Source organism: Plodia interpunctella, chromosome Z (assembly GCF_027563975.2).
Source record: "Plodia interpunctella isolate USDA-ARS_2022_Savannah chromosome Z, ilPloInte3.2, whole genome shotgun sequence".
Taxonomy (NCBI): domain Eukaryota; kingdom Metazoa; phylum Arthropoda; class Insecta; order Lepidoptera; family Pyralidae; genus Plodia; species Plodia interpunctella.
Genome location: NC_071324.2, coordinates 11,919,964 through 11,934,115, shown reverse-complemented (window position 1 = coordinate 11,934,115; position 14,152 = coordinate 11,919,964). Strand labels below are relative to the sequence as shown.

At 36.7% G+C, this 14,152-nt stretch overlaps 1 protein-coding gene across 8 annotated transcripts in view; it reads left to right on the top strand.

Moving 5' to 3' along the window:
* The window catches only part of LOC128682988 (titin homolog), a 71,360-nt gene that overhangs the window by 51,705 nt on the left and 5,503 nt on the right, over positions 1–14,152 (top strand). For all 8 annotated transcript variants that reach the window (XM_053768088.2, XM_053768090.1, XM_053768086.2 and 5 more), the window contains 10 exons: positions 580–960; positions 1,126–8,466; positions 8,567–8,818; positions 9,080–9,556; positions 9,661–9,833; positions 10,073–10,166; positions 10,909–11,542; positions 12,088–12,254; positions 12,894–13,103; positions 13,673–13,964. In XM_053768088.2, the coding sequence (XP_053624063.1) occupies positions 580–960; positions 1,126–8,466; positions 8,567–8,818; positions 9,080–9,556; positions 9,661–9,833; positions 10,073–10,166; positions 10,909–11,542; positions 12,088–12,254; positions 12,894–13,103; positions 13,673–13,964 (10,021 nt within the window). The remainder of the gene's footprint in view (positions 1–579; positions 961–1,125; positions 8,467–8,566; positions 8,819–9,079; positions 9,557–9,660; positions 9,834–10,072; positions 10,167–10,908; positions 11,543–12,087; positions 12,255–12,893; positions 13,104–13,672; positions 13,965–14,152) is intronic.

Below are 14,152 nucleotides of genomic sequence, written 5' to 3'. Positions count from 1 at the left end.
GTTATTTCAGTGAAATCATTAACAACACGTTTCATAAAGACGTCCTATATGTTTGTCGTTGAATTATTAAATTTAAACGTTATTTTTGTTATAAAAAAGCGTCGATATTGCAAAAGTGATTTAAGCAATATTTTGGTTGAGTCATGGGTAGAGTACAAATTCGGTCTCAGCCACATCATAAGATAAAATGTACAGTACTGGAAATGGTCCTTTCCATGCATGTTACAAATAAGTAGTTATTTATTGTAGAAGTATCTTTAAATTATTTGTCGTGTGTAAGTAATTTAGAAACGAAAATATGTAATATAATAATATTACACAACAAACATTGGGTCCGACACACATTCATGGAACACAAAATTTTCACACACCTTCGCTGATGTTTTTAAACATATCACTGTGCTTTTTTGTTAAATTGTAGATGTATTGTTTAATATAATAATCAAACGTTCAACTCATGTGTAATTTTATAGGAATGCCGAGTAGTTGCCATGCCATCTCATCAGTTAAGAAAACGAAACTTGTCAGCAGTGTCGCTTTTAATAATTTATAATGTACGTGAATATTAATTGTTTACAGGAATCGAAACGCTCCTACACCACATTGACGAATTTATATCAGACGATGTTGCTGAAGTTGTGAACAACATAGCAGATATACGTGATATGGAATCATTGAAAGCATCTGTAGTTATTGCAAAAGAGTTAAGAGAAAATATAGCTTCTATTAGCTCAGTTGAATATTCTTCAGGCATGTGCGAAAAATTAGAGGAACATGTTGTCGGCGAAATTTGTGCCACACTGAAGTTGCAGAATGCGTTATCAAATTTGCAGCAACAGATATTAGAATATTCGGAAGAGCTATCAAACCTGAGTCCTGAAGCAATCGTACGAGTAAAAAACATAGCTACTCACTTGGAAGAAGACCTTAAAATTGCAACGATCCAAACTATTCCAATTAGTATGTTATTTCTAATTTTATATCATTTTATAAGATGTCTAATTTGCGCTACCACAGTGTTGTCAGAAACATACTTTTGTGACTAATACCAAAGTTTATCGCGATATTACAAAACCCTGTCTTTTTAAAATTAATATGATGTATCATCTTATTCTTTTTTTTTAGGAAATGCGGAAGTAAGTAAAGAATACTCAATGAATCAGCTTGAAAATTTGCTAAAAGAAATAAGCAATAAAATAAATCAACCTTCAGCAGACAAAGTTGCAGAAGATACAGAGTCACTTCAAAATACTTTAGATGAAGTACAAACAGTTATAATCAAGCTTAAACGTGATTTTGATGGAACGATAAATGACACTCTCAATGAAACTCTTGAAGATTTAGAGTGCAGTGTGAGAAGCGTCCAACTTCAAATAAACGAAGATAGTCCTCCGGAACTTCTTAGAGAAGCCTGTGCAACATTACAATTACTGGTGAATAACATAAATGAGACACAGGAAGAACAAACGTCCGAGACATTAATCAAGAAAATTCCAACCGACAATGTTCTAGAAAAATGTTCCACTGAAACGAATGATACTGTCAAACTATTAGATGTTGCCATGAAAATTGAGAGTTTGGAAAATACAAACTTAAACAATATAGTTTCAAATCTTAATAATCTCAAAGACACAATGGTATCATTACGATTAAGCTTCATGAGTGATTCAGAAACCTTGATAGACAAGGGAGTCCATGTATTACAAGTCTTAGACCAAGTAGAGGAAAAAGTTTTTTCCCTCGAGAGAACTGTAGAGACGGAAGGATCGCTTTCTTTATCAGTTCGTGACAGTATACTAATAGCTGTTCATTCTGTTTACGGTAGTATCTCTAACATGAGAGGTACAATATCTAGTATACAAAAACAGTTTATGTTCGAAAATTTCGGTAAACCTTCTGAAAACATTCTGTATTCTCTGAAATGTATTAGTGCCGTAATGAAAACATGTGAAGAATGTAACAAACAAAAACTTAAGAAATTTTCAAAATCTTTGCGAAATGCTTTGAATCACTTTGGGGACATAAAGTTTTATATTAATTTGGATAAGACAGCGAGACTACCAAATGATGCTGCATTTACTAAAATAGTTCTTGAAGAACTTAAATCAAACTTAGAAGATATTAAAGCGATAACAACAGATCCAACAGTTTTAAACAAGATAGAGCAGACTGTAATAAATATTCAGGAGACTTTGCTTAATATTGAATCAAATACCACATTAGAAGTAAAAGAAAAGATTCCTATTTATAAAAAAATATCTTTACATGTTTATGATGTTACGTCAACTTTAAATCAAAGATTATCAAATGAATATGCCCCTGCACAAATAACTGATGGTCAAACTATCGAAGAAGATCAACGTGAAAAGGCAATTATTAACAAAATTGACCACGAAGAAGTGAATGAAGCCATTCCACCAGAAAAGACTGAAATATTAGTTGTTGAAAACACCGAAATTTGTAAAATTGAACAAGAGGAAGAAATTGCCAAACTGTCCAACATATCAGAAAATATAATACAAGAAAATTATTGTGACTCTCAAGAAAATACGCATGATAATTTAACAGCATTTGATAAAGATGAAGTACAGGAATTTAAAGAGCAAGTTGATGAAACAAAATCACTATACGAAGCTGTAAATATGGATAAACAAGAAGGCGATCAAATCGAAGTTAATGAGGAAAATTTGGAAAAAATGAAAAATGATATCGATGACCTAATACAGCATAAGACGGTAGTCGAAGAGGCTAGTTCTTCCCAAAAATATAAGGAAGAAAATATTCCAGCAAATAAAGAACAAGTTCTTCAACAAGAATTTATACAAAATCCTGAGAACGTTAAAAACAAAGACGTGCAAAATGAACAGTTTTTACCAATAAAGTCAACGGAGGCGAAAGAAACTATAAATGAGCTAGACCAAGATGATGCACCTATCGTTCATGATGAAGAGATGAAGCAACAAATTAAAAAAGAAGAAAACATAGAAATTGCCGCAGAAGCTCTTTTAGAAAAGAAACTGACAGGAGAAAACTTAGAAATAAACAAGACACTTGAAGAAAAAAAAGAAGATACAAATGTTCACAAAGTTGAAATTGAAAAAAATCTGGAAGTAGAGGGGAGTCCTATTGGTGATCAAGATTTAATTAAAACAGAACATCATGATGAAACACAAAAGACAGAAAACATTGAGACTGAAAAAGGATTTGAAAATCAATGTTTCAAAGAAGAAAATAATAATTTCGAAGAAGTTACGCAAAATCAATTGGTGTTGGAAGAAACTTTGAAGCAAAACGACTTCGAAAAAGAACAAATGAATAAGGATGAACTGAAACAAGAAGAAGAGCATATCAAAAAAGAGACACAGAATGTTGATGTAATCGATACCGAAAATACACATCTTGATGAAGACAATGTAAAACAACAACAAGAAGAACAAATACAAAAACAAGAAGCAGTAAAAGTCGAAAAGGAAGTTCTAGAAGATGAAAAATTTATAGAAGAAAAACCAACAATGAAAGAAAAAGAACTTGAGGAAGAACTGAATAAATTTCCCAAAGAAGAAAATCTGAAACAAGGTTGTTTTGAAAATAAAAAGAAACAAGAGTCGGAAGAAATGGAGAAGATACGTCTCGAAGAAGAAAAGCTTCAGTTAGAGGAAGAAGCAAGACTAAATATGGAGAAACAAGAGGCGGAAGAAATGGGTATGAAACACCTCGAAGAAGAAAAGCTAAAGAAGGAAAAACAAGTAGCGGAAGAAATTGAGAAGAAAGGCCTTGAAGAAGAAAAGCTTATGGTGGAGGAAGAAGCACGATTAAAGAAGGAAAAACAACAGGCGGAAGAAATGGAGAAGAAACGCCTTGAAGTAGAAAATCTAAAGTTAAAGGAAGAAGCTGGACTAAAGAAAGAGAAACAAGAAGCTGAACAAATGGAAAATAAACATCTCGAAGAAGATCAGTTTAGGGTGGAGGACGAAGCATCACTAAAGAAAGAGAAATTAGAGGCAGAACAAACGGAGAAGAAACTTCTCGAAAAAGAAAAGCTTAAGTTAGAGGAAGAACCACCACTAAAGAAGGAGAAACAAGAGACAGAAGAAATAGAAAAGAAAGGAATTGAAGATGAAAAACTGCAGTTAAAAGAAGAAGCTTGTGTCAAGAAAGAGAAACAAGAAATAGAAGAAATTGGAAAGAAAAGAATTGAAAATGAAAAACAGAAGTTAGAGGAAGAAGCTTGTTTCAAAAAAGAGAAGCAAGAAATGGAATTGGAAAGGGAACGCCTCGATGAAGAGAAGCGTATGTTAGAAGATGAAGCTCAACTCAAAGATGAGAAACAAGAGGCAGAAGAATTGGAGAAAAAACGCCTCGAAGAAGAAAATCTTAAATTAGAAGAAGAAACTCAACTCAAGAAAGAGAAACAAGAAGCTGAAGAAATGGAGCAAAAACGTCTCGAAGAAGAAAAACTTAAGGTAGAGGAAGAAGCCCGTCTTAAGAAAGAAAAACAAGAGGCGGAAAAATTAGAAAAGGAACGCCTCGAAGTAGAGAAGCTGAAGTTGGAAGAAAAAGCTCTACTCAAGAAGGAGAAACAAAAAGCTGAAGAAATAGAGAAGAAACGTATTGAAGAAGAAAAGTTGAAAGCAGAAGAAGAGACCCGTCTACAAAAGGAAAAGAAAGAGGCGGAAGGAATTGAAAAGAAAGATGAAAATAAACGTTTCGAAGAAGAAAATCTTAGATTAGAGGAAGAAGCTCGACTAAACGAGGAGAAACAAGAGGCAGATGAAATGGAGCAGAAACGTCTTGAAGAAGAAAAACTTAAGGCAGAGAAAGAAGTTCATCTCAAAAAAGAAAAACAAGAGGCGGAAGAGTTAGGGAAGAAACTTCTCGAAGAAGAGAAGCTGAAATTAGAAGAACAAGCTCGACTGAAGAAGGAGAAACAAGAGGCGGAAGAATTGGAGATGAAACGCCTTGAAGAAAAGCTAAAGTCAGAAGAAGAATCTCGATTCAAGAAAGAAAAACAACAAGCAGAAGAATTGGAGACGAAACGCCTCGAAGACGAGAAATTACAAAAAGAAGCTCGACTCAACAAAGAGAAACAAGAATCTGAAGAAATGGAAAAGAAACGCCTTGAAGAAGAGAAGTTGAAAGCAGAAGAAGAGGCGCGTCTACAAAGAGAAAAGAAAGAGGCTGAAGAATTAGAAAAGAAAAAGAAAGATGAAAAGAAACATATCAAAGCAGAAAAACTTAAAAAAGAGGAGGAAGCTCGTGTCAAAAAAGAAAAACAAGACGCGGAAGAATTGGAGAAAAAACGCCTCGAAGAAGAGAAGCTAAAGTTAGAAGAAGCTCGACTTAAAAACGAAAAACAAGAGGCGGAAGAAAAAGAAAAGAAACGCCTCGAAGAAGAGAAGTTGAAGTTAGAAGAAGAAGCTCGACTCAAGAAGGAGAAACAAGAGGCGGAAGAAATGGAGCGGAAACGTCTCGAAGAAGAAAAGCTAAAGTCAGAGGAAGAAGCTCGACTCAAGAAAGAAAAACAACAAGCAGAAGAATTGGAGAAGAAACGCTTCGAAGAAGAGAAATTACAAGAAGAAGCTCGACTCAAGAAAGAGAAACAAGGAGCTGAAGAAATGGAGAAGAAACGCATTGAAGAAGAGAAGTTGAAAGCAGAAGAAGAGGCGCGTCTACAAAGAGAAAAGAAAGAGGCTGAAGAATTAGAAAAGAAAAAGAAAGATGAAAAGAAACGTATCAAAGCAGAAAAACTTAAAAAAGAGGAGGAGGCTCGTGTCAAAAAAGAAAAACAAGACGCGGAAGAATTGGAGAAAAAACGCCTCGAAGAAGAGAAGCTAAAGTTAGAAGAAGCTCGACTTAAGAAAGAAAAACAAGAGGCGGAAGAAAAAGAAAAGCAACGCCTCGAAGAAGAGAAATTACAAGAAGAAGCTCGACTCAAGAAAGAGAAACAGGAAGCTGAAGAATTGGAAAAGAAACGCCTTGAAGAAGAAAAGTTGAAAGCAGAAGAAGAGGCGCGTCTACAAAGAGAAAAGAAAGAGGCTGAAGAATTAGAAAAGAAAAAGAAAGATGAAAAGAAACGTATCAAAGCAGAAAAGCTTAAAAAAGAGGAGGAAGCTCGTGTCAAAAAAGAAAAACAAGACGCGGAAGAATTGGAGAAAAAACGTCTCGAAGAAGAGAAGCTAAAGTTAGAAGAAGCTCGACTTAAGAAAGAAAAACAAGAGGCGGAAGAAAAAGAAAAGCAACGCCTCGAAGAAGAGAAATTACAAGAAGAAGCTCGACTCAAGAAAGAGAAACAGGAAGCTGAAGAATTGGAAAAGAAACGCCTTGAAGAAGAAAAGTTGAAAGCAGAAGAAGAGGCGCGTCTACAAAGAGAAAAGAAAGAGGCTGAAGAATTAGAAAAGAAAAAGAAAGATGAAAAGAAACTTATCAAAGCAGAAAAGCTTAAAAAAGAGGAGGAAGCTCGTGTCAAAAAAGAAAAACAAGAGGCGGAAGAATTGGAGAAAAAACGCCTCGAAGAAGAGAAGCTAAAGTTAGAAGAAGCTCGACTTAAAAACGAAAAACAAGAGGCGGAAGAAAAAGAAAAGAAACGCCTCGAAGAAGAGAAGTTGAAGTTAGAAGAAGAAGCTCGACTCAAGAAGGAGAAACAAGAGGCGGAAGAAATGGAGCGGAAACGTCTCGAAGAAGAAAAGCTAAAGTCAGAGGAAGAAGCTAGACTCAAGAAAGAAAAACAACAAGCAGAAGAATTGGAGAAGAAACGCCTCGAAGAAGAGAAATTACAAGAAGAAGCTCGACTCAAGAAAGAGAAACAAGGAGCTGAAGAAATGGAGAAGAAACGCATTGAAGAAGAGAAGTTGAAAGCAGAAGAAGAGGCGCGTCTACAAAGAGAAAAGAAAGAGGCTGAAGAATTAGAAAAGAAAAAGAAAGATGAAAAGAAACGTATCAAAGCAGAAAAACTTAAAAAAGAGGAGGAAGCTCGTGTCAAAAAAGAAAAACAAGAGGCGGAAGAAATGGAGAAGAAACGTCTAGAAGAAGAGAAGCTGAAGTTAGAAGAACAAGCTCGACTAAAGAAAGAGAAACAAGCGGCGGAAGAAATGGAAAAGAAACGCATTGAAGAAGAAAAGTTGAAAACAGAAGAAGAGGCGCGTCTACAAAAGGAAAAGAAAGAGGCGGAAGAAACAGAAAAGAAAAATAAAGATGAAAGGAAACGCCTTAAAGCAGAAAAAATTAAAAAAGCCGAGGAGACCCGTCTCAAAAAAGAAAAACAAGAAACAGAAGAAACGGAGAAAAAACGTCTCGAAGAAGAGAAGTTGAAAATCGAAGAAGAAGGTCGAAAGAAAGAGAAACAAGAGGCGAATGATATGGAAAATAAATGTCTCGAAGAAGAAAAACTGAAGTTGGAGGAAAGAGCATGTTTCAATAAAGAAAAACAAGATGTGAGGAAAAAACACATAGAAAATGATGTTATGACCGAAAATCAGGAAGAAATGGCACGTAAAAAAATAGCAGAAGAATCAGAAAAGAAACAGGATAAAGATGAGATAAAACTAAAAACTACGGAAGATGAAAATGCAAAAAAAGAAGCACGCCTTAAGCGAGAAAAAGGAGCAGCAGGAGATGAACATATTCAACAACAAAATGCCAGAACTGAAATTAGAGACAAAAGCTACTTCCGAGACGATACTGCACATCTGAAAAAATATATGGAACAACAAATATCTAATGAGTTGTACGAACACAGTTATATTAAAGAGTATCAGTACGAACCTTCAGCAGGGCAAAGAAAAAGAGACGAAAGAGAAATTGGGGGTAAACCAATATTTGTGGATCATACACATAAAGACTATTCTTCTGGATTAGCTAGACCTCCTATATATAGAGAAAAAGCTTTTGAAACTGACAGACTTGGTGTGGACAAAATAAGCTTAGAAAGAGAGCGTATGGAAAGACACGGAATATTTAAAGCGGAAAAGCTAGTAACTGATGCAAAATTAAGATCTTCCTTACCTCCAGCATCAGACTTTATAAGTAGAAGTAGCGAATTAACAGAAAAAAGGGAAATCAGACAGAAATCTAAGGCATTGAGTGAAGCTAGGAGTGTGTTGTCTGAAAAACGATCGAGTATGACGCGCGATATTAAGAGGAAACCGGTATTTTCTACATTCTTAACTGATAGAACTGCTGTAGAGGGTTCCAGAGTAAAGTTAACATGCAGCGTTTTATCATCTTCTGAACCTTCAGTTACTTGGTACAGAAATGGCGTACTTCTTAACAATAAATTGAAGTATCGAACGAAATTTATGGATGGGCTTATAACTTTGGAAGTATTAAACGCAGTGCCCACTGATTCAGCAGAGTATAGCTGTACAGTGGAAAATGAAAATGGTTCTGTTAGTTCGTCAGCCAATCTGAAGGTTTATCCAAGTTTTAAAGCGTCTCCTATACCTCCTACGTTTACGCGTTCTATTCGTGGTAAGTCAAGTTTTATTTATAATTTATTCTACATTAATTACTTAACACTAAAATTCGTCGATACCAACTTTTTGACGAATTATTATTTCCTTACTTTTAGATACATACCACATGGCAGAAAATGAGCTGGTTTTGGAGTGCCGAATTCGAGGTCAGCCTCTGCCAACTATATCGTGGTTGAAAGATGACAAACCAATCAAAACCAACGATCGATATCAAGCGTACTATCTTGCTGATGGTGTGTGTAGGCTAGCTATTGACTGCCCCACGCCAGAAGACAGCGGGAAATATACTTGCAAAGCTGAAAACTCTGTTTGGTCTGACCAGATATCTCACACTGTTAACTTTACAGGTAAGCAGATATATCGCAACTAATAAATAAGTGATTTTTGCTAGTTATCATTGAAATTTCGCATACATAATTTGTAGTAAGGAGAGAAAGACACAGAGTATTTATTTCTCAGAGATAAAGTGTCGATCTCGGCTAAAATCTAAATCATTGCCTTTATTCTGGATGATGTCTGAAAAGCTGAAAAAATCACTTTTGTTACCATTTAACGGATGATTCATATAAATTAGGTTTCATTAAAATGTACTACTTACATGGTTTTAGGTAAAGAAAATCGTCTCAGTCCTAACCTAACAACAATTGAGAAATCTCGATTCAACCGCCAAGCTTTGGAGTCAAGACGACCTCACTTCACGAACGTTTTATCCGATTTGAAAGTCTCACACGGCGGAACGATTGGATTGCAAGTCGAAATTAGAGGAAGCCCTACCAGAGTGGAATGGCTTCGTGAAGGATACAACGTAACAGAATCTCACAAAAACGCAAGGACTTTTGTTGAACAAGGGTTGTACACATTAGCCCTTTCTGATGTTACTGAAAGAGAAACTGGATTATATACTTGCAGAGCTTGGAGTAGCCATGGCACTGTCGATATGAATGCTGCTATTACGGTGGTCCAAGAAAATGAGCTTGAAGGCAAACCGGCCATTATAATTGGTCGGCCGGAAAAAGATGTGTTGATTTCGGTTGGTGAAGACTTGAATATTTCCTTCAGGGTACAAGGCGAACCAAAACCTAAAGGTGATTTAATTATTGTAGATTTGATGACAAATTAACAGTGAGTTTTGGATACTAATACAAATCCTCTATTATATCTGTGACTTGACCATTAACTTTGATTGCAGTGGTATTTATGAAAGGCATGAGAGACATAACCAATAGCCAACGCGTGTGCAAGATGTCGTCAGACGATTATGTTAAGTTCACATTGAAGAGGTCCGTGGTCTCCGACGCTGGTACCTACTGCATCCTCGCGAGGAACGCTTACGGCTGTGACAGAGCCTTCGTCACTGTAGCGGTAAGAATTTATCTTTCTCAGTCTTATCTCTCTGCTGAATGTTATTGAATATGATAAAGAATCGTGAAAATGATTCGCCAACTGTGACTGATGTGACTTTCGAATTTTACAGAATCGCAAAACTGATCACTCCCCTAGGATTTTCTTAGTTATGTGAACATGCTGTGTCTTGGAACTCCGCAATCGTAGGCAGCAAAATTTATTGAGATTTATAGGTGTACAATAATTTATTTTTACAGATAAGACAGCACGCTTCCTCCGATAGTTTGATTTCGGATTGGACGTACCCCGCGGATGATTCGGCATTGTCTGTGGGCGAACGTTGTTATAAATGTAAGTTATTTTCAAAATAATGTTTTTAACCCCCGACGCAAATAGAGGGGTGTTATAAGTATAACGTGTCTGTCTGTGCATTTAATATGTCTGTGGCGTCATAGCTCCCAAACGGATGAACCGATTTTCGTTTGGTTTTTTGTGTCATAGATAATTTTACCCCGAATATTCTTAGCCATGTTTCATGAAAATCGGTTCAGCAGTTCAAAAGTTGTAGCGAAAGGAATATTGAAAGTCGGGGTTTTTTTAATTTGTTTAACAAATAAACTTGTTATGGTTTTCAGTGATATTGTCTTATTTATTTACATAAAGACCTAATGCGTAAAGCGTATTCGTGCGCGTGTATTGTCTGGAATTTTGGATGGCTGACGTCTATTTATAGGTGTCCGTCGCTCCGTGAAGGAACATTTGAAACCATTTGAATAGACCTTTGAAAATTACATTACATATCAAATTTTAATATGTATATACATACATACGAGTACATACATAGAAATTAAGTGGTTTTAGTTTAATTATACTTCCAAACCGAAACAATGCCTAAGTTTTTTTTTACGAAAACGAGAACTAAGACTAGTAACGTCACAAAGTTTTCATCGTCACGAGATTCGAAATTACAATGTTGTTTATATATTTAAATCATGTCACTTATAGAATATTAGTCGATTGGCACGACTCGATACTTGGCAGCCCATCAACTATTGGAAAGGTCATTGTAGTGATAAGGTAATCTATTTTACAGCTGTGCCCGACCGAATTCCAAGTGAGCCGAGCGTCGTCGACGGCGGAAACAACTGGGTATCGTTGTCCTGGCCTAAACCTGATCCGAGTGCATCAGCGCCTGTCCTAGCATACAAGGTAGAAAGTTGGCTACTAGGAAAAGAAGGGGGCGCGCGTTGGACGGAACTGGGCATAACACCATTAAATTCCTTTGACGTATTCAATCTGAAACAAGAAAAAGAATACCATTTCAGAGTGACTACAAGAAACCGTTACGGCTGGGGTGAAGCGGTCCAAACTTCTGTTCCCGTTACAGTCGGATCTTCAGGCGATAGGCCAGAGTTCGTTGATATTTTGCCCGGGCAGTTGAAAATTTTAGTTGGTACAACTGCTAACTTGAGTTGCAGAGTTAAAGGGAGGCCGACTCCTGAAGTGGTTTGGATGAAGAACGGCCATGAAATAGACGAAGAGGAGCGACGGATGAAGACGTCTACCAATGGATACGATCATTCTCTTGTTATAAACGACGTGAGGATTGAAGACGAAGCCAGGTACAGCTGTGAAGCGAGCAATGCACACGGAAGAGCGTCGACGTATGCAAGGCTGGCCGTCGTCACTGATACGTTAATATGGGAGGCTGATGCGAAGCTGAAGAGGTAAGTAATACATTACACAGGAGTATTTAATGTGTCAAACATTGAAATTGCTCTTTTTTTATATACACCTGATGGGAAGTGGTTATCGCAATAATTAATGCCAGATTCCCGAGGAACAGTATGTTTATAACTCTGTCGCGGTCTTTATTATAACAAATTTTTTCTCAAACTTTTAGTAGGTATCTATAATTTGAAATGAAATTACATTAATTACATGAATTATTATAACAGATAGCTTGTCATCATATGATACTTCCTATTAATATTATTAATGCGAAAGTTATGAGCCATACTGTGACCTATAAGAGCGTGTAACAAACGTACGTAATGTTTGTTACACGTTTATAGGTCACAGTGTGGCTCAACTTTTGTTACCTATATATATATATATATATATATATATATATATATATATATATATATATATATATATATATATGTTTAAATTGATTGTAACCTGTTGTGTATACCGTAATAAATAAATAAATATCAATGGGTGAAATTAGAGAAAAATAAAAAATATATCTTTAACTGAATCATCGAAGGGAGCGGTCAGCGGAAGCCCACGGCGACTACCCACCACAGTTCACCATGCGTCTCAGGGACCGGCGCGTGCAGGCTACCTACCCGGTTCGCCTGACTTGTCAGGTGGTCGGGAGTCCAGCGCCAACTGTCACGTGGTACAAAGACGGCGAGGAAGTTATTGTTGACAGTAAGTAACAGTAAATAAGCATCTTGTTAGTAGTCCTTTTTGTTATTTTTAACACCGCCCAACTTAAATATCTTTATCGCAGTAACTTTGTTCTACAGGGTATAATGAATGAATAAATAAATGAATATATTAAGACAAATCACACAGATTGAGCTAGCCCCAAAGTAAGTTCGAGACTTGTGTTATGGGATACTAACTCAACGATACTATATTTTATAACAAATACATATATAGATAAACATCCAAGACCCGTATCAATCAGAAAAAGATCATTTTCCATCATGACCCGACCGGGGATCGAACCCGGGACCTCTTGGTTCAGTGGCAAGAACTTTACCACTGCGCCACCGAGGTCGTCAAAGGTATAGATTGCACATACAATACAAAAGTTTCAACAATTTATCCTTACAGACACATAGTATTATGATTAGGTTGAACTCATAAATTTAAGTAACGTACACAAGTAGCTACGTACAAACTAAACACAATTTTTTAACAATACATAGGCACCATTTGTCTTAATTGCACACAATTATTTACCTTAACACACTCGATAAGAAAGAATAGATTATGGAAATAAGCGGCAACGGGAATATCTTAAAATCGATGGCAAACTTGTATTCTTACCTCTTACTCCAGGTCGCCGCACGAAGTCCCAAGACGAGCACTTCCACACCCTGGAGATAGCACCTACAACGTTGGAAGATGGTGGCGTGTACGAGGCTATGGCGAGGAACAGCTGCGGCGCCATCAGCTGCCGCTGCAGTCTCGTAGTGGATAAGGGCATCAGGGCTTACGTTGCTCCGGAATTCTGCTGTGGATTGGAACCCTTGTATAGGATGAACGAAGGTATTGTTAGTCACAAATAATACGTCCGTATTTATCTGCCAATTGTAGTGAGACTCGAAAGCATTTGTGCCTATCGCATACGAATTAAATCGGATGTTTATAGCCAGTTCCCTTTAGTCATACAGTTGTAGATATTTATAAGTAATTATTTTACCTTTGGTTGTTATAATAATAGGGTTGGCTGAATAAAACCAGTGAGATTATTTTTGCTGGCAGAAATAGATTTTAAAAACTTCATGATTAGTTTGTACGAAAGAAAACATTGGGGAATTAAGGTTACATTTAACCTCAGATCTAAACTTTAGCATATAATATGAATTTCAGCCGTTTGTTATACAATACTAGCTGCGCCCCGGGGCTTCGTTCCAGTGTGAATTTCGAGATAAAAAGTACCCTATGTGTTATTCCAGGTTATATTCTACCTGTGTACCAAATTTCATAACAATTAAGTAAAACAAACAAACATACATAACATACACACATTCTAACAAACTTTTGCATTTATAATATTAGTTCCATTTAATCAAATATAAATTAGGTGCTTAAATATATACCTATTTTATTAACAGGTGAAGAGCTTAGAATATCAGCGGTTGTTGAAGCGTACCCGTCAGTAGGTATCACGTGGTACCGCGACGGCGTGCGCCTGCGCCCCAGCCGCCGCGCCATCATGACCCTGGACCGGGACGGCCAGATCGAACTGGCTCTAGCCTTTGTGACCCCTCGAGACGCCGGAGTGTACACCTGCACTGCTTCCAACGAGGTCGGCAAAGCGTCTACGTCAGGGAAAGTGGAAGTCATAGCTGGGGAATCCACTCGGGAGGGGAAAACCCCACCAATGGTCATCAGCCCTGATGTGCCGTAAGTCTAAGTATTTATCCCTTGTATGTTATCACTTGATGCGCAGACATTTGACTATTGCAGTGACATGCCGGGCGTCCACAGTTCACAGAATGTTAATATTAATCGAAAACACGTTTTGTGGAAAAAGTTTTTTTGGTTTCTGATAATCTAGATAAGCTTGAATTAAAATAATCGGTAAATTCGGT